General features: G+C 42.5%; 1 protein-coding gene across 1 annotated transcript; it reads left to right on the top strand.

The window, feature by feature from the left end:
- Positions 1-2167: 2167 nt before the first annotated feature.
- Positions 2168-21678, top strand: LOC117331409 (N-acyl-phosphatidylethanolamine-hydrolyzing phospholipase D-like). Its single transcript, XM_033890114.1, has 6 exons — positions 2168-2242; positions 3558-3723; positions 3994-4488; positions 6038-6186; positions 11922-12036; positions 19440-21678. Exons 1-6 carry the CDS (start codon positions 2184-2186, stop codon positions 19557-19559), a joined length of 1104 nt encoding a protein of 367 aa, XP_033746005.1. The 5' UTR covers positions 2168-2183; the 3' UTR covers positions 19560-21678.
- Positions 21679-22165: the final 487 nt, after the last annotated feature.

Here is a 22165-nt window from a genome sequence, read left to right on the forward strand (position 1 = left end):
TCGGTGAAAGCTCGGTAAACACGGCGAGTTCATTGATCGTCGGCGCGGTTACAAAAATGTCAAAATTTGACATCAAGTCACATTAGATATATGTTGAAATTTATATTTTTAGAATCAGCTATATTTACTTGTTGTTTGTATCTAGAAATATTTCTCAATAATAGCATGTATCGGAAATAATTAGCAAACAAGAGATCCCAGAGGGATCTTGGCGCCCACCATTGAATGATCTTTATAGGTTCCATGTCAGATTGATCTTTTCTCTACTTTTCCCTTCCTCTAAGTCTTACTAATCTGTGTAAATTCAGAAACAGCCCTCTAGTACTTTTCAAACAAGGGGAACCTATATATAAAATTTAAGATTTTGCGATAATGGCTGTCTGTTGTTTTCGGATTGGTCCCAAAATGCAACACCAGGGACCAAGGGGAACCTACATATGAAATTTGAGAAAGATCCCTTCAGCACCTTCTGTAAAATAGCGATAACAAACTTCAATTGGACCTAAATACGAAAATTTGAGAAAGATCCCTTCAGTACTTTCTGAGAAATAGCGATAACAAACTTCAATTGTCAAAATCTAAGATGGCTGCCTGTCGGCCATGTTGTTTTCTGATAGGTCTCAAAATGTAATATGCATAACTAGGCACCAAGGGGAACCTATATATGAAATTTGAGAAAGATCCCTTCAGTACTTTCTCAGAAATAGCGATAACAAACTTCAATTGTCAAAATCCAAGATGGCTGCCTGCCGGCCATGTTGTTTTCCGATAGGTCTCAAAATGCAATATGCATAACTAGGCACCAAGGGAAACCTACATATGAAATTTGAGAAAGATCCCTTCAGTACTTTCTCAGAAATAGCGATAACAAACTTCAATTGTCAAAATCCAAGATGGCTGCCTGTCGGCCATGTTTGTTTTCCAATCGGTCTCAATATGCAATATGCATAACTAGGCACCAAGGGAAATCTACATATGAAATTTGAGAAAGATCCCTTCAGTACTTTCTCAGAAATAGCGATATTAAACTTCAATTGTCAAAATCCAAGATGGCTGCCTGTCGGCCATGTTGTTTTCCGATAGGTCTCAAAATGCAATATGCATAACTAGGCACCAAGGGAAACATACATATGAAATTTGAGAAAGATCCCTTCATAACTTTCTCAGAAATAGCGAAAACAAACTTCAATTGTCAAAATCCAAGATGGCTGCCTGTCGGCCATGTTGTTTTCCGATTGGTCTCAAAATGTAATATGCATAGCTAGGCACCAGGGGGAGCCTACATATGAAATTTGAGAAAGATCCCTTCAGTACTTTCTCAGAAATAGCGATAACAAACTTCAATTATCAAAATCCAAGATGGCTGCCTATCGGCCATGTTGTTTTCCGATTGGTCTCAAAATGCAATATGCATAACTAGGCACCAAGGGGAGCCTACATATGAAATTTGAGAAAGATCCCTTCAGTACTTTCTCAGAAATAGCGATAACAAACTTCAATTGTCAAAATCCAAGATGGCTGCCTGTCGGCCATGTTGTTTTCCGATTGGTCTCAAAATGCAATATGCATAACTAGGCACCAAGGGGAGCCTACATATGAAATTTGAGAAAGATCTCTTCAGCACTTTCTCAGAAATAGCGATAACAAACTTCAATTGTCAAAATCCAAGATGGCTGCCTGTCGGCCATGTTGTTTTCCGATTGGTCTCAAAATGCAATATGCATAACTAGGCACCAAGGGGAACCCACATATGAAATTTGAGAAAGATCCCTTCAGTACTTTCTGAGGATTAGCGATAACAAGAATTGTTTACGGACGGACGGAGGGACGGACGGACGGACGGACGGACGACGGACCACGGACGCAGGGCGATTTGAATAGCCCACCATCTGATGATGGTGGGCTAAAAACATGAATAGTCACGCTTGATTGCGGGCTACACAAATTCTCCCCCTAAAAATGAAAATCGTCGATTTAGGACGTTAAAATACATTTTAAGAAAATCCACTTACACGGATTGATTTAAAACCTGAAATCAAATCTTTGTAGAAAAAATCACTTTAATCCATTCAGTAATGAAGGAGAAAAACGGAAATATCCAAAGCTCGGGCTCGGGTCTTCGGCTCGGGCTCGGCTCGGGATACACAAATTCTCTACCACCCTGAATATGGAACAGAGTCGTCATGAACATTACATCAGTTTCTCGAACATGTTTCCAGCGGTCTTTGGGGCAGTTTATCAGGTTAGTCAATATTTTGAAGTAGATGTACTGTCAAACTAAAGTCGAAAAATCCATCCACGGCATTCTACATAAGCACATTTCCCATAATCTGGTGTGTCTGCAAGATCTGTTACCCCTCATTGGGCCTTATAGGCCTATAAAAAAATCCTGGTAATAATTACCATTTACTTGTACAAATCGTACATTAGTCATATCAAAAACTCAAAACACTTCTGAAACCAATTAAATGTATTAAACTTGTTGTTCGTTTATTAAAAGACTCCCACGGACTTTATAACCAGAGGGGACCAACACACTGGGGTCAGGAACTAAAGTTATAATGAAATTGTCTAATTTTAATTTGTAACATCATTTCTTGTCTGTTTATGCACCGATACACCATTGGAATTTTTTATAAAGCGCTTTAAAAAAAAAAACACCCGTTACCATAATGGTAAAGTGAACCCCCCCACATGGTAAAGTGAAGCCACTTCTTTACACAACTTTTTTTTATCTATTACAACTGTAGCTTAGTTATTTCTCTACATCTGATAACACAAAAATTTAGAGTGGGGCACTGGGTGCTTCAATTTACCAAGGCTATGGTAAAGTGAAGCATTTCACTATTTTCTTACTAATTCACTTTTTTTTGCCCAATCTTTTTCAAATTACACTATATAATTCCTTTAAACACATTAACACACAAAAAAATGACTGGGGGTCAGGAAATTTAGGGTGGGGCAGGGCGCTTCACTTTACCATGGCCACTATTTTCTAAAGCTGATGCTGAACAATTCTAAATCCTGTCAATGGAAAGAAGGATTGTAAATGATTATGAAATCAGGTGTGACAATTTGATTAACAATGAACACCTGAATATTGCTTTCTTAAAATCAACATAGATATTTTTTTAAATGATAAATTGATATAGACACTGAGGTAACTGTAATCCTGTGTCCATGATGTAACAGATTCATTTTGTTTTAAATCTACATTTGTATATAATATTCATTCTGCAGGAACATCTAGGCCAATAAAAAAATCTGTAATTTATAAGGTTACCTGGTCTCTACTGGAGCTTTCCCTGATCTGTCTTTAAGGGATACTTATTATTAAAAAATATTATATGAATTTACATTTTAACTGATTTTGTTAAGTCAGTTGTAGGTTTGTCTGTGTTCCTAATTACTATATCAACATGGTAAAGGTCCATCCATGAGATCTGTGAAGCACCAAGAGATTGTTTTTTCACAATTATTTGCCTCAGGGGTACCGACACTGGTACCCGAATTAAAGCTAGAATAATAAAGTAATACCAAAATACATTTCTCTTCAGAATTTATCGATGTTTGGCCAACTCATCAACCGACATCCAGTGTGCCAAACCTCTGTACCTGAATGGTCGATATGTTAGCCCCTGGAGGACGTGGGAAATGCCCTCATTCAGAACTCTAAGGAAAGTCTTACAAGAGAAGGACCAAAGTTCCATACCCAGCCCACAGGTATGTCAGAGCTTTAATAGATATTACACAGCAACCTCAATGAACTCTAATATGTGAGCAAGTTATAAATCATGTAATAAATTGTATTCCAGTAAATGTTATCTCCAATTTGAATGGGTGCGTGCATGTATGATTGTTGCATTTTGAATAGATGATATATCATCATCTGTAAGTCTTTAATGTCTGAAGAACATTAGGTTAGTTTAATGTAATAAGACAGCTATAGAGATGTTGAGCAGAATTGGGTTGATGAGTTAAGCATTCTTTTAGGAGTTGGACAGTACATTGCCAGTACTATCTCCAAACCCAGCGTCCTTGGCTGACCCTCCGACCTCTGGTATCCAGGCAACCTGGCTCGGACATGCTAGTCTCCTCATTCAGATGAATGGCATCAACATATTAACTGACCCTGTCTTTGGAGACACCACCTTTCCTGTGCCAAGTCTCTCTCCAAGGAGCTTTAAAAGATACCGTCCTGTTGCCATGGCAATAGAAGACCTTCCAAGAATAGATGTGATTTTAATTAGCCACAACCATTATGACCATCTTGACTATCGATCAGTTGTTGAATTAAATCACAGATTTGGGGAGAATCTGCAATGGTTGACCCCAGTAGGGATTAAAGAGTGGTTTCAACAAAGTGGTTGTGGGAATGTCAGGGAGCTTACCTGGTGGGAGAGCTTGTCTCCCCTTGGAGATGGCACACGCTTCACATTTGTCCCATCTCAACACTGGTGTAGGAGAGGCATTACGGACACCAATAGGGTAAGTGATATTATATTAATGACAATTTATTTTTGTCTAAAACTCTGTAATCATTGGCTGTATCAGTCTGTGATATCACAAATGATACAATAAACAGCAATTTAAACAACAATATGAAAATTAGTGGCCTAATAGGTGTAACTAGAATAATCATTAATGTACTGATAGGTATAGCTAGAGTAAACAGTAATGTACTGATGGGTATAGCTAGAGTAAACAGTAATGTACTGATGGGTGTAGCTAGAGTAAACAGTAATGTACTGATGGGTATAGCTAGAGTAAGCATTAATGTACTGATGGGTGTAGCTAGAGAAAACATTAATGTACTGATGGGTGTAGCTAGAGTAAACAGTAATGTACTGATGGGTGTAGCTAGAGTAAACAGTAATGTACTGATGTGTGTAGCTAGAGAAAACATTAATGTACTGATGGGTATAGCTAGAGTAAACATTAATGTACTGATAGGTGTAGCTAGAGTAAACAGTAATGTACTGATTGGGTATAGCTAGAGTAAACAGTAATTTATTGATGGTTGTAGCTAGAGTAAACAGTAATGTACTGATGGGTGTAGCTAGAGTAAACAGTAATGTACTGATGGGTGTAGCTACTGCTAGAGTAAACAGTAATGTACTGATGGGTGTAGCTAGAGTAAACAGTAATGTGCTGATGGGTATAGCTAGTGTAAACAGTAATGTACTGATGTGTGTAGCTAGAGTAAACAGTAATGTACTGATGTGTGTAGCTAGAGAAAACATTAATGTACTGATGGGTGTAGCTAGAGTAAACAGTAATGTACTGATGGGTGTAGCTAGAGAAAACAGTAATGTACTGATGGGTGTAGCTAGAGTAAACAGTAATGTACTTATGTATGTAGCTAGAGTAAACAGTAATGTACTGATGTGTGTAGCTAGAGTAAACAGTAATGTACTGATGGGTGTAGCTAGAGTAAACAGTAATGTACTGATGGGTGTAGCTAGAGTAAACAGTAATGTACTGATGGGTGTAGCTAGAGTAAACAGTAATGTACTGATGGGTGTAGCTAGAGTAAACAGTAATGTACTGATGTGTGTAGCTAGAGAAAACATTAATGTACTGATGTGTGTAGCTAGAGTAAACAATAATGTACTGATGTGTATAGCTAGAGAAAACATTAATGTACTGATGGATGTAGCTAGGGTAAACAATAATGTACTGATGTGTGTAGCTAGAGTAAACAGTAATGTACTGATGGGTATAGCTAGAGTAAACATTAATGTACTGATGGGTATAGCTAGAGTAAACAATAATGTACTGATGGGTAAAGCTAGAGAAAACATTAATGTACTGATGGGTATAGCTAGAGTAAACAGTAATGTATTGATTGATGTAGCTTGAGTAAACAACAATATAAACATTAATGTACTGATGGATTTGGTACAATAAACAAAAATATAAAATACATTATCAATAGCATTATCCTGTTAAATAGAGAAATAGCAGCTTAAAAAAGATCAACAACAGTAAAGTAACACATATAAATATGTTTAACAAGTGATGTCATCATATACAGGTATTGTGGGGAGGATGGGTGATGAGGAAAGGAGACACCAGTTTTTACTTTGTTGGAGATACTGCATTTTGTGATGTCTTCTCACAAATTGGTCATCTTTATGGTCCTTTTACCCTGGCAGCCATTCCAATAGGAGCCTATGAACCAAGGTAAGTATACAGGCCAATCACCCTGACAACTATTCTTATAGAGGGCCTAGGAACCAAGGTAAATCTACAGGCCAATCACCCTCACAACTATTCCTATAGGGGCCTATGAACCAAGGTAAATCTACAGGCCAATCACCCTGACAACTATTCCTATAGGTGGCCTACAAACCAAGGTAAGTCTACTGACCAATCACCCTGACAACTATTCTTATAGGGGGCCTATAAACCAAGGTAAGCCTACAGGCCTATCGCCCTGACAACTATTCCTATAGGGGGCCTATAAACCAAGGTATGTCTACAGGTCTATCACCCTGAAAACTATTCCTAAAGATGGCCTATAAACCAAGGTAAGCCTACAGGCCAATCACCCTGACAACTATTCCTATAGAGGGCCTATAAACTAAGTCATGTCTACAGGCCAATCACCCTGACAACTATTCCTATAGGGGGCCTATAAACCAAGTTATGTCTACAGGCCAATCACCCTGACAACTATTCCTATAGAGGGCCTATAAACTAAGTCATGTCTACAGGCCAATCACCCTGACAACTATTCCTATAGGGGGCCTATAAACCAAGTTATGTCTACAGGCCAATCACCCTGACAACTATTCCTATAGGGGGCCTATAAACTAAGGTAAGCCTACAGGCCAATCACCCTGACAACTATTCCTATAGAGGGTCTATAAACCAAGGTAAGTCTACAGGCCAATCCCCCTGACAACTATTCCTATAGAGGGCCTATAAACCAAGTCATGTCTACAGGCCAATCACCCTGACAACTATTCCTATAGAGGACCTACAAACCAAGGTCATGTCTACAGGCCAATCACCCTGACAACTATTCCTATAGGGGGCCTATAAACCAAGGTATGTCTACAGGCCAATCACCCTGACAACTATTCCTATAGAGGGCCTATAAACCAAGTCATGTCTACAGGCCAATCACCCTGACAACTATTCCTATAGAGGGCCTATAAACCAATGTAAGCCTACAGGCCAATCACCCTGACAACTATTCCTATAGAGGGCCTATAAACCAAGGTATGTCTACAGGCCAATCACCCTGACAACTATTCCTATAGGGGGCCTATAAACCAAGGTATGTCTACAGGCCAATCACCCTGACAACTATTCCTATAGAGGGCCTACAAACCAATGTAAGCCTACAGGCCAATCACCCTGACAACTATTCCTATAGAGGGCCTATAAACCAAGGTATGTCTACAGGCCAATCACCCTGACAACTATTCCTATAGAGGGCCTATAAACCAAGTCATGTCTACAGGCCAATCACCCTGACAACTATTCCTATAGAGGGCCTATAAACCAAGTCATGTCTTCAGGCCAATCCCCCTGACAACTATTCCTATAGAGGGCCTACAAACCAATGTAAGCCTACAGGCCAATCACCCTGACAACTATTCCTATAGGGGGCCTACAAACCATGGTAAGCCTACAGGCCAATCACCCTGACAACTATTCCTATAGAGGGCCTATAAACCAAGTCATGTCTACAGGCCAATCACCCTGACAACTATTCCTATAGAGGACCTACAAACCAAGTTATGTCTACAGGCCAATCACCCTGACAACTATTCCTATAGGGGGCCTATAAACCAAGGTATGTCTACAGGCCAATCACCCTGACAACTATTCCTATAGAGGGCCTATAAACCAAGTCATGTCTACAGGCCAATCACCCTGACAACTATTCCTATAGAGGACCTATAAACCAATGTAAGCCTACAGGCCAATCACCCTGACAACTATTCCTATAGAGGGCCTATAAACCAAGTCATGTCTACAGGCCAATCACCCTGACAACTATTCCTATAGAGGGCCTATAAACCAAGTCATGTCTTCAGGCCAATCACCCTGACAACTATTCCTATAGGGGGCCTATAAACCAAGTTATGTCTACAGGCCAATCACCCTGACAACTATTCCTATAGAGGGCCTACAAACCAAGGTAAGTCTACAGACCAATCACCCTGACAACTATTCCTATAGGGGGCCTATAAACTAAGGTAAGCCTACAGGCCAATCACCCTGACAACTATTCCTATAGAGGGTCTATAAACCAAGGTAAGTCTACAGGCCAATCCCCCTGACAACTATTCCTATAGAGGGCCTATAAACCAAGTCATGTCTACAGGCCAATCACCCTGACAACTATTCCTATAGAGGACCTACAAACCAAGGTCATGTCTACAGGCCAATCACCCTGACAACTATTCCTATAGGGGGCCTATAAACCAAGGTATGTCTACAGGCCAATCACCCTGACAACTATTCCTATAGAGGGCCTATAAACCAAGTCATGTCTACAGGCCAATCACCCTGACAACTATTCCTATAGAGGGCCTATAAACCAAGTCATGTCTTCAGGCCAATCTCCCTGACAACTATTCCTATAGAGGGCCTACAAACCAATGTAAGCCTACAGGCCAATCACCCTGACAACTATTCCTATAGAGGGCCTATAAACCAAGGTATGTCTACAGGCCAATCACCCTGACAACTATTCCTATAGAGGGCCTATAAACCAAGTCATGTCTACAGGCCAATCACCCTGACAACTGTTCCTATAGAGGGCCTATAAACCAAGTCATGTCTTCAGGCCAATCCCCCTGACAACTATTCCTATAGAGGGCCTACAAACCAATGTAAGCCTACAGGCCAATCACCCTGACAACTATTCCTATAGAGGACCTACAAACCAAGTTATGTCTACAGGCCAATCACCCTGACAACTATTCCTATAGGGGGCCTACAAACCAAGGTAAGCCTACAGGCCAATCACCCTGACAACTATTCCTATAGAGGGCCTATAAACCAAGGTATGTCTACAGGCCAATCACCCTGACAACTATTCCTATAGAGGGCCTATAAACCAAGTCATGTCTACAGGCCAATCACCCTGACAACTATTCCTATAGAGGGCCTATCAACCAAGTTATGTCTACAGGCCAATCCCCCTGACAACTATTCCTATAGAGGGCCTATAAACCAAGTCATGTCTACAGGCCAATCACCCTGACAACTATTCCTATAGAGGGTATATAAACCAAGTCATGTCTACAGGCCAATCACCCTGACAACTATTCCTATAGAGGGCCTACAAACCAAGGTAAGCCTACAGGCCAATCACCCGACAACTATTCCTATAGAGGGCCTATAAACCAAGGTATGTCTACAGGCCAATCACCCTGACAACTATTCCTATAGAGGGCCTATAAACCAAGTTATGTCTACAGGCCAATAACCCTGACAACTATTCCTATAGAGGGCCTATAAACCAAGTCATGTCTACAGGCCAATCACCCTGACAACTATTCCTATAGGGGGCCTACAAACCAAGGTAAGCCTACAGGCCAATCACCCTGACAACTATTCCTATAGAGGGTCTATAAACCAAGTCATGTCTACAGGCCAATCACCCTGACAACTATTCCTATAGAGGGTCTATAAACTAAGGTCAGTCTACAGGCCAATCCCCCTGACAACTATTCCTATAGGGGGCCTATAAACCAAGTCATGTCTACAGGCCAAACACCCTGACAACTATTCCTATAGAGGGCCTATAAACCAAGTCATATCTACAGGCCAATCACCCTGACAACTATTCCTATAGAGGGCCTACAAACCAAGGTAAGCCTACAGGCCAATCACCCTCACAACTATTCCTATAGAGGGCCTATAAACCAAGTTATGTCTACAGGCCAATTACCCTCACAACTATTCCTATAGGGGGCCTATAAACCAAGGTATGTCTACAGGTCTATCACCCTGAAAACTTTTCCTAAAGAGGGCCTACAAACCAAGGTAAGCCTACAGGCCAATCACCCTGACAACTATTCCTATAGAGGGCCTACAAACCACGGTAAGCTTTACAGGCCAATCACCCTGACAACTATTCCTATAGGGGGCCTACAAACCAATGTATGTCTACAGGCCAATCACCCTGACAACTATTCCTATAGAAGGCCTACAAACCAAGGTATGTCTACAGGTCTATCACCCTGAAAACTATTCCTAAAGAGGGCCTACAAACCAATGTAAGCCTACAGGCCAATCACCCTGACAACTATTCCTATAGGGGGCCTATAAACCAAGGTATGTCTACAGGCCAATCACCCTGACAACTATTCCTATAGAGGGCCTATAAACCAAGTCATGTCTACAGGCCAATCACCCTGACAACTATTCCTATAGAGGGCCTATAAACCAAGTCATGTCTACAGGCCAATCACCCTGACAACTATTCCTATAGAGGGTATATAAACCAAGTCATGTCTACAGGCCAATCACCCTGACAACTATTCCTATAGAGGGCCTACAAACCAAGGTAAGCCTACAGGCCAATCACCCGACAACTATTCCTATAGAGGGCCTATAAACCAAGGTATGTCTACAGGCCAATCACCCTGACAAGTATTCCTATAGAGGGCCTATAAACCAAGTTATGTCTACAGGCCAATAACCCTGACAACTATTCTTATAGAGGGTCTATAAACCAAGGTCAGTCTACAGGCCAATCCCCCTGACAACTATTCCTATAGGGGGGCCTATAAACCAAGTCATGTCTACAGGCCAATCACCCTGACAACTATTCCTATAGAGGGCCTATAAACCAAGTCATATCTACAGGCCAATCACCCTGACAACTATTCCTATAGAGGGCCTACAAACCAAGGTAAGCCTACAGGCCAATCACCCTGACAACTATTCCTATAGAGGGCCTATAAACCAAGTCATGTCTACAGGCCAATCACCCTGACAACTATTCCTATAGGGGGCCTATAAACCAAGGTATGTCTACAGGTCTATCACCCTGAAAACTATTCCTAAAGAGGGCCTACAAACCAAGGTAAGCCTACAGGCCAATCACCCTGGCAACTATTCCTATGGAGGGCCTACAAACCAAGGTAAGCTTTACAGGCCAATCACCTTGACAACTATTCCTATAGAAGGCCTACAAACCAAGGTATGTCTACAGGTCTATCACCCTGAAAACTATTCCTAAAGAGGGCCTACAAACCAATGTAAGCCTACAGGCCAATCACCCTGACAACTATTCCTATAGGGGGCCTATAAACCAATGTATGTCTACAGACCAATCACCCTGACAACTATTCCTATAGAGGGCCTACAAACCAAGGTAAGCCTACAGGCCAATCACCCTGACAACTATTCCTATAGAGGGTCTATAAACCAAGTCATGTCTACAGGCCAATCACCCTGACAACTATTCCTATAGGGGGCCTACAAACCAATGTATGTCTACAGGCCAATCACCCTGACAACTATCCCTATAGGGGGCCTACAAACCAATGTATGTCTACAGGCCAATCACCCTGACAACTATCCCTATAGGGGGCCAACAAACCAAGGTATGTCTACAGGTCTATCACCCTGACAACTATTCCTATAGGGGGCCTATAAACTAAGGTAAGCCTACAGGCCAATCACCCTGACAACCAGTCATATAGAGGTTACACACTCAGGTAAGTCTCCAGCAACTCTTCCCATCTCATATTTGTGGTCTCTGAATGGTGCTATAAAACCAATGATTGCTTGCTCACTAAATCATCCCAGAATACATTGTATTTCTTTGTGATCCATTTCATTGTTCTGTCTTCTTCAACTTCTTCAGATAAAACTTATCCTTATAAAAGTTATTGTACATGACATAATAATGCACGTGTGATCATCTTTGTTTTAAATTCCAGGTGGTTTATGAAAATGAGCCACATCAATCCAAAGGAAGCGGTTCTCTTACATCAAATGATACGATCTAAAAACTCCATAGGAATACATTGGGGGACCTTCAGACTCACTACTGAGGTAAGGACACATTGGGGACATTCACACTCTCTATAGAGGTAAGGACACATTGGGGACCATCACACTCTCTATAGAGGTAAGGACACATTGGGGACCTTCACACTCTCTATAGAGGTAAGGACACATTGGGGACATTCACACTCTCTATAGAGGTAAGGACACATTGGGGACATTCACACTCTCTATAGAGGTAAGGACACATTGGGGACATTCACACTCTCTATAGAGATAAGGACACATTGGGGACATTCACACTCTCTATAGAGGTAAGGACACATTGGGGACCATCACACCCTCTATAGAGGTAAGGACACATTGGGGACATTCACACTCTCTATAGAGGTAAGGACACATTGGGAACCATCACACCCTCTATAGAGGTAAGGACACATTGGGGACATTCACACCCTCTATAGAGGTAAGGACACATTGGGGACCTTTACACTCTATATAGAGGTAAGGACACATTGGGGACCTTCACACTCTCTATAGAGGTAAGGACACATTGGGGACCATCACACTCTATATAGAGGTAAGGACACATTGGGGACATTCACACTCTCTACAGAGGTAAGGACACATTGGGGACATTCACACTCTCTATAGAGGTAAGGACACATTGGGGACCATCACACTCTCTATAGAGGTAAGGACACATTGGGGACCATCACACTCTCTATAGAGGTAAGGACACATTGGGGACCATCACACTCTCTATAGAGGTAAGGACACATTGGGGACCTTTACACTCTATATAGAGGTAAGGACACATTGGGGACCATCACACTCTCTATAGAGGTAAGGACACATTGGGGACATCCACACTCTCTATAGAGGTAAGGACACATTGGGGACCTTCACACCCTCTATAGAGGTAAGGACACATTGGGGACCTTCACACTCTCTATAGAGGTAAGGACACATTGGGGACCATCACACTCTCTATAGAGATAAGGACACATTGGGGACATTCACACTCTCTATAGAGGTAAGGACACATTGGGGACCTTCACACTCTCTATAGAGATAAGGACACATTGGGGACATTCACACTCTCTATAGAGGTAAGGACACATTGGGGACCATCACACTCTGTATAGAGGTAAGGACACATTGGGGACATTCACACTCTATAGAGATAAGGACACATTGGGGACATTCACACTCTCTATAGAGGTAAGGACACATTGGGGACCTTCACACTCTCTATAGAGGTAAGGACACATTGGGGACCATCACACTCTCTATAGAGATAAGGACACATTGGGGACATTCACACTCTCTATAGAGGTAAGGAGACATTGGGGACCATCACACTCTCTATAGAGGTAAGGACACATTGGGGACATTCACACTCTCTATAGAGGTAAGGACACATTGGGGACCATCACACTCTCTATAGAGGTAAGGACACATTGGGGACCATCACACTCTATAGAGGTAAGGACACATTGGGGACATTCACACTCTCTATAGAGGTAAGGAGACATTGGGGACATTCACACTCTATAGAGGTAAGGACACATTGGGGACCATCACACTCTCTATAGAGGTAAGGACACATTGGGGACATTCACACTCTCTATAGAGGTAAGGACACATTGGGGACCATCACACTCTCTATAGAGGTAAGGACACATTGGGGACATTCACACTCTCTATAGAGGTAAGGACACATTGGGGACCATCACACTCTCTATAGAGGTAAGGACACATTGGGGACATTCACACTCTCTATAGAGGTAAGGACACATTGGGGACATTCACACTCTCTATAGAGGTAAGGACACATTGGGGACATTCACACTCTCTATAGAGGTAAGGACACATTGGGGACATTCACACTCTATAGAGGTAAGGACACATTGGGGACATTCACACTCTCTATAGAGGTAAGGACACATTGGGGACCATCACAATCTCTATAGAGGTAAGGACACATTGGGGACCTTGACACTCTCTATAGAGGTAAGGACACATTGGGGACCTTCACACTCTCTATAGATGTAAGGACACATTGGGGACATTCACACTCTCTATAGAGGTAAGGACACATTGGGGACATTCACACTCTCTAAAGAGGTAAGGACACATTGGGGACCTTCACACCCTCTATAGAGGTAAGGACACATTGGGGACATTCACACTCTCTCTAGAGGTAAGGACACATTGGGGACATTCACACTCTCTATAGAGGTAAGGACACATTGGGGAAGATCACTCTCTATAGAGGTAAGGACACATTGGGACCATCACACTCTCTATAGAGGTAAGGACACATTGGGGACCATCACACTCTATATAGAGGTAAGGACACATTGGGGACCTTCACACCCTCTATAGAGGTAAGGACACATTGGGGACCTTCACACTCTCTATAGAGGTAAGGACACTTTTGGGACATTCACACTCTCTATAGAGGTAAGGACACATTGGGGACATTCACACTCTCTATAGAGGTAAGGACACTTTTGGGACATTCACACTCTCTATAGAGGTAAGGACACATTGGGGACATTCACACTCTCTATAGAGGTAAGGACACATTGGGGACCTTCACTCTCTATAGAGGTAAGGACACATTGGGGACCATCACACTCTCTATAGAGGTAAGGACACATTGGGGACCATCACACTCTATATAGAGGTAAGGACACATTGGGGACCTTCACACCCTCTATAGAGGTAAGGACACATTGGGGACATTCACACTCTCTATAGAGGTAAGGACACATTTGGGGACATTCACACTCTCTATAGAGGTAAGGACACATTGGGGACATTCACACTCTCTATAGAGGTAAGGACACATTGGGGACCTTCACTCTCTATAGAGGTAAGGACACATTGGGGACCATCACACTCTCTATAGAGGTAAGGACACATTGGGGAAGATCACACTCTCTATAGAGGTAAGGACACATTGGGGACCATCACACTCTCTATAGAGGTAAGGACACATTGGGACATTCACACTCTCTATAGAGGTAAGGACACATTGGGGACATGCACACTCTATAGAGGTAAGGACACATTGGGGACATTCACACTCTCTATAGAGGTAAGGACACATTGGGGACATTCACACTCTCTATAGAGGTAAGGACACATTGGGGACATTCACACTCTCTATAGAGGTAAGGACACATTGGGGACATTCACACTCTCTATAGAGGTAAGGACACATTGGGGACCTTCACACTCTCTATAGAGGTAAGGACACATTGGGGACCATCACACTCTATAGAGGTAAGGACACATTGGGGACATTCACACTCTCTATAGAGGTAAGGACACATTGGGGACCTTCACACTCTCTATAGAGGTAAGGACACATTGGGGACCTTCACACTCTCTATAGAGGTAAGGACACATTTGGGACATTCAGACTCTATAGAGGTAAGGACACATTGGGGACATTCACACTCTCTATAGAGGTAAGGACACATTGGGGACATTCACACTCTCTATAGAGGTAAGGACACTTTTGGGACATTCACACTCTCTATAGAGGTAAGGACACATTGGGGACCTTTACACTCTCTATAGAGGTAAGGACACATTGGGGAAGATCACACTCTCTATAGAGGTAAGGACACATTGGGGACCATCACACTCTCTATAGAGGTAAGGACACATTGGGGACATTCACACTCTCTATAGAGGTAAGGACACATTGGGGACCTTTACACTCTCTATAGAGGTAAGGACACATTGGGACCTTTACACTCTCTATAGAGGTAAGGACACATTGGGGACCTTTACACTCTCTATAGAGGTAAGGACACATTGGGGACATTCACACTCTCTATAGAGGTAAGGACACATTGGGGACCTTTACACTCTCTATAGAGGTAAGGACACATTGGGGACATTCACACTCTCTATAGAGGTAAGGACACATTGGGGACCTTCACACTCTCTATAGAGGTAAGGACACATTGGGGACATTCACACTCTCTATAGAGGTAAGGACACATTGGGACCTTTACACTCTCTATAGAGGTAAGGACACATTGGGGACCATCACACTCTCTATAGAGGTAAGGACACATCGGGGACCTGCACACTCTATAGAGGTAAGGACACATTGGGGACATTCACACTCTCTACAGAGGTAAGGACACATTGGGGACCATCACACTCTCTATAGAGGTAAGGACACATTGGGGACATTCACACTCTCTATAGAGGTAAGGACACATTGGGGACATTCACACTCTCTATAGAGGTAAGGACACATTGGGGACATTCACACTCTATAGAGGTAAGGACACATTGGGGACCATCACACACTCTATAGAGGTAAGGACACATTGGGGACCATCACACTCTCTATAGAGGTAAGGACACATTGGGGACCTTCACACTCTCTATAGAGGTAAGGACACATTGGGGACCTTCACACTCTCTATAGAGGTAAGGACACATTGGGGACATTCACACTCTCTATAGAGGTAAGGACACAGTGGGGACATTCACACTCTCTATAGAGGTAAGGACACATTGGGGACATTCACACTCTCTATAGAGGTAAGGACACATTGGGGACATTCACACTCTATATAGAGGTAAGGACACATTGGGGACCTTCACACTCTATAGAGGTAAGGACACATTGGGGACATTCACACTCTCTATAGAGGTAAGGACACATTGGGGACCATCACACCCTCTATAGAGGTAAGGACACATTGGGGACATTCACACTCTCTATAGAGGTAAGGACACATTGGGGACCTTCACACTCTCTATAGAGGTAAGGACACATTGGGGACATTCACACTCTCTATAGAGGTAAGGACACATTGGGGACATTCACACTCTCTATAGAGGTAAGGACACATTGGGGACCATCACACTCTATAGAGGTAAGGACACATTGGGGACCATCACACTCTATAGAGGTAAGGACACATTGGGGACATTCACACTCTCTATAGAGGTAAGGACACATTGGGGACATTCACACTCTCTATAGAGGTAAGGACACATTGGGGACATTCACACTCTATAGAGGTAAGGACACATTGGACATTCACACTCTCTATAGAGGTAAGGACACATTGGACATTCACACTCTCTATAGAGGTAAGGACACATTGGACATTCACACTCTCTATAGAGGTAAGGACACATTGGGACCATTCACACTCTCTATAGAGGTAAGGACACATTGGGGACCTTCACACTCTCTATAGAGGTAAGGACACATTGGGGACCATCACACTCTCTATAGAGGTAAGGACACATTGGGGACCATTCACACTCTCTATAGAGGTAAGGACACATTGGGGACCATTCACACTCTCTATAGAGGTAAGGACACATTGGGGACATTCACACTCTCTATAGAGGTAAGGACACATTGGGGACCATTCACACTCTCTATAGAGGTAAGGACACATTGGACATTCACACTCTCTATAGAGGTAAGGACACATTGGACATTCACACTCTCTATAGAGGTAAGGACACATTGGGGACCTTCACTCTCTATAGAGGTAAGGACACATTGGGGACCATCACACTCTCTATAGAGGTAAGGACACATTGGGGACATTCACACTCTCTATAGAGGTAAGGACACATTGGGGACCATTCACACTCTCTATAGAGGTAAGGACACATTGGGGACCATTCACACTCTCTATAGAGGTAAGGACACATTGGGGACATTCACACTCTCTATAGAGGTAAGGACACATTGGGGACATTCACACTCTCTATAGAGGTAAGGACACATTGGGGACATTCACACTCTCTATAGAGGTAAGGACACATTGGGGACATTCACACTCTCTATAGAGGTAAGGACACATTGGGGACATTCACACTCTCTATAGAGGTAAGGACACATTGGGGACATTCACACTCTCTATAGAGGTAAGGACACATTGGGGACATTCACACTCTCTATAGAGGTAAGGACACATTGGGGACATTCACACTCTCTATAGAGGTAAGGACACATTGGGGACATTCACACTCTCTATAGAGGTAAGGACACATTGGGGACATTCACACTCTCTATAGAGGTAAGGACACATTGGGGACCATCACACTCTCTATAGAGGTAAGGACACATTGGGGACATTCACACTCTCTATAGAGATAAGGACACATTGGGGACATTCACACTCTCTATAGAGGTAAGGACACATTGGGGACCATCACACTCTCTATAGAGGTAAGGACACATTGGGGACATTCACACTCTCTATAGAGATAAGGACACATTGGGGACATTCACACTCTCTATAGAGGTAAGGACACATTGGGGACATTCACACTCTATAGAGGTAAGGACACATTGGGGACATTCACACTCTCTATAGAGGTAAGGACACATTGGGGACATTCACACTCTCTATAGAGATAAGGACACATTGGGGACCTTCACTCTCTATAGAGATAAGGACACATTGGGGACATTCACACACTCTATAGAGGTAAGGACACATTGGGGACCTTCACACTCTCTATAGAGGTAAGGACACATTGGGGACCTTCACACCCTCTATAGAGGTAAGGACACATTGGGGACATTCACACTCTATAGAGGTAAGGACACATTGGGGACCTTTACACTCTATATAGAGGTAAGGACACATTGGGGACCTTCACACTCTCTATAGAGGTAAGGACACATTGGGGACCTTCACACTCTCTATAGAGGTAAGGACACATTGGGGACCTTCACACACTCTATAGAGGTAAGGACACATTGGGGACATTCACACACTCTATAGAGGTAAGGGTACATCCACACTCTCTATAGAGGTAAGGACACATTGGGGACATTCACACTCTCTATAGAGGTAAGGACACATTGGGGACCTTCACACTCTCTATAGAGGTAAGGACACATTGGGGACATTCACACTCTCTATAGAGGTAAGGACACATTGGGGACCATCACACTCTCTATAGAGGTAAGGACACATTGGGGACATTCACACTCTCTATAGAGGTAAGGACACATTGGGGACATTCACACTCTCTATAGAGGTAAGGACACATTGGGGACCTTCACACTCTCTATAGAGGTAAGGACACATTGGGGACATTCACACTCTCTATAGAGGTAAGGACACATTGGGGACATTCACACTCTCTATAGAGGTAAGGACACATTGGGGACATTCACACTCTCTATAGAGGTAAGGACACATTGGGGACATTCACACTCTCTATAGAGGTAAGGACACATTGGGGACATTCACACACTCTATAGAGGTAAGGGTACATTGGGGACATTCACACTCTATAGAGGTAAGGACACATTGGGGACATTCACAATCCCCTATAGAGTTAACAAGACTTCTGACAGTACTCCCCAGATATACCTGGACACAAGTGTATTATAACATTAACTGTTTCCATATCTTTATGTATTTCAGTTCTACCTGGAGCCAAGAAGGAAGCTAAAGGAAGAGTTAGCTAGACAGAATATACCATTGAATCAGTTTACAACTATGTCACATGGAGAAACGAGACATTTTACCAGTGACATATCCTGACAAATGTAGAGATCACATTTAACTACCATTTCTTAATGACAGGTTGTTACCATGGTAACGTGAGAAGAACAGCTGCTGTAACTGAGTGATCAGTTTACAAGGTTTTTTAAAAAGAGACAATGATAAAGGATTCAGGTAGAAAATGAAAAGGTTTCCTTATATTTTCAAAATTGGCTACCATTACTTTTGTATGAAGAGATTTACTATCACCAACACGTCATTTTCATAACATACTCGCCGTATGTGGTTACCATGACAGGTCTTGGCCAGCGGGGCTGTCATATCACAGGAACATGGTGTTACATTAGTAAGTTGTTTTTATGTTTTACATTAAGGTCGACACTGTTACTGTAGGACTCCAGTATGGTCCTGTAGATGGAGGCCATGGGCGACAGTATTAAAATCTGTCATCTGTCTTGCTTACCAAGCTTTCAGATTTTAATGAACAAAACATAAAAGAAGAGAAGACGTGTGGATGAACTGTACTGGTTACACTTAACTTCATAACAAACACCTTCAAAATCATCTTATTCTAATCTTTATTGTTGTGACTTCAGTCTATAATAATTGTGAAGGAAGCCAAAGATATATGAATGTATTTTACCTGGGTAAGGTGTGCCGTTCTTCAGTTGACATTTTACCTGTGTAAGGTGTGCCGTTCACCAGTTGACATTTTACCTGTGAAAGGTGTGCCGTTCACCGGTTGACATTTTTCTTGGGTAAGGTGTGCCGCTCACCAGTTGACATTTTACCTGGATAAGGTGTGTGGTTCACCGGTTGACATTTTACCTGGGTAAGGTGTGCCGTTCACTGGTTGACATTTTACCTGTGTAAGGTGTGCCGCTCACCGGTTGACATTTTACCTGGGTAAGGTGTGCCGTTCACCGGTTGACATTTTACCTGTGTAAGGTGTGCCGTTCACCAGTTGACATTTTACCTGGGTAAGGTGTGCCGTTCACTGGCTGACATTTTACCTGGGTAAGGTGTGCCGTTCACCAGTTGACATTTTACCTGGGTAAGGTGTGCCGTTCACCTGTTGACATTTTACCTGGGTAAGGGGTGCCGTTCACCGGTTGACATTTTACCTGGGTAAGGTGTGCCGCTCACCGGTTGACATTTTACCTGGGTAAGGTGTGCCGTTCCCCAGATGACATTTTACCTGGTAAGGTGTGCCGTTCACCAGATGACATTTTACCTGTGTAAGGTGTGCCGTTTACCAGTTGACATTTTACCTGTGTAAGGTGTGCCGTTCACCAGTTGACATTTTACCTGGGTAAGGTGTGCCGTTCACCGGTTGACATTTTACCTGGGTAAGGTGTGCATTCACTGGTTGACATTTTACCTGGGTAAGGTGTGCCGTTCACCAGTTGACATTTTACCTGTGTAAGGTGTGCCGTTCACCAGTTGACATTTTACCTGGGTAAGGTGTGCCGTTCGCCTGTTCACATTTTACCTGGGTAAGGGGTGCCGTTCACCGGTTGACATTTTACCTGGGTAAGGTGTGCCGTTCACTGGTTGACATTTTACCTGGTAAGGTGTGCCGTTCACCGGTTGACATTTTACCTGGGTAAGGTGTGCCGTTCACTGGTTGACATTTTACCTGGGTAAGGTGTGCCGTTCACTGGTTGACATTTTACCTGGGTAAGGTGTGCCGTTCACCGGTTGACATTTTACCTGGGTAAGGTGTGCCGTTCACTGGTTGACATTTTACCTGGGTAAGGGGTGCCGTTCACTGGTTGACATTTTACCTGGGTAAGGTGTGCCGTTCACCGGTTGACATTTTACCTGGGTAAGGTGTGCCGTTCACTGGCTGACATTTTACCTGGGTAAGGGGTGCCGTTCACTGGTTGACATTTTACCTGGGTAAGTTGTGCCGTTCACCAGTCGACATTTTACCTGGCTAAGGTGTGATGTCCACCAGTCGACAGCCTATGTTTTGTTTGTGTAATGTAAACTTTCCATGTTGTTTAATGGGATCTGTTACAGTCATGGTGAAATATTTTACTTTATACATGTATGTTTTACATACCGTATGTAGTTTTATATGACCTACATTATAAGATATATATACAACAGTAGATATGTTCATTTATTTTTAATAAAGACTTTTTTGTATAATTGTGATCGTTTCTTCTTAATTTACAATTGATGTTTGTTTTGTCAATCAAGTAACAATAAACGATAGATACATAATGATAGAATGACGAGGTGAGATGATTATACTCCAACATAGGAGGGGAAATATAACTGTTCACATGTTATGTGTGAATGTCTATGGAGTCTCAGCTGACTTCTACCAAGCTAATATGTAAAAAAGTGGATATATGTTTCCTTTACACAGATGGATTTATTTGAAACAATACAATCACAACTTTCTGTTATACAAGAGATCGGGTAAAAACTGAGAAGGGAGATCTCAAATAATATGTTGAATAATACCAATAACTAGTCCACAAACTGGCGAAATAAATGTCGCACAGGAAAGTCTGTATGTGATTTTTTAGCATGAACACAGGAAGACCAGGCATAAATGTTTTTATTAACTTTCTTTACTGCAACAAAATCTAAATGAGGTATAGGGCAAAGTAGTACTTTCTAACTACACA

The sequence above is a fragment of the Pecten maximus genome, chromosome 7 (genome assembly GCF_902652985.1).
Source record: "Pecten maximus chromosome 7, xPecMax1.1, whole genome shotgun sequence".
Taxonomy (NCBI): Eukaryota; Metazoa; Mollusca; class Bivalvia; order Pectinida; family Pectinidae; genus Pecten; species Pecten maximus.

Excerpts from the sequence above, each read along its gene's own strand:
- LOC117331409 (XM_033890114.1), top strand. The coding sequence starts at position 2,184 with ATGAACATTACATCAGTTTCTCGAACATGTTTCCAGCGGTCTTTGGGG. Across the intron at positions 2,243-3,557 it reads TCTTTGGGGCAGTTTATCAG|AATTTATCGATGTTTGGCCA; the intron begins GTTAGTCAATAT and ends ATTTCTCTTCAG. Across the intron at positions 6,187-11,921 it reads ATAGGAGCCTATGAACCAAG|GTGGTTTATGAAAATGAGCC; the intron begins GTAAGTATACAG and ends TTTAAATTCCAG.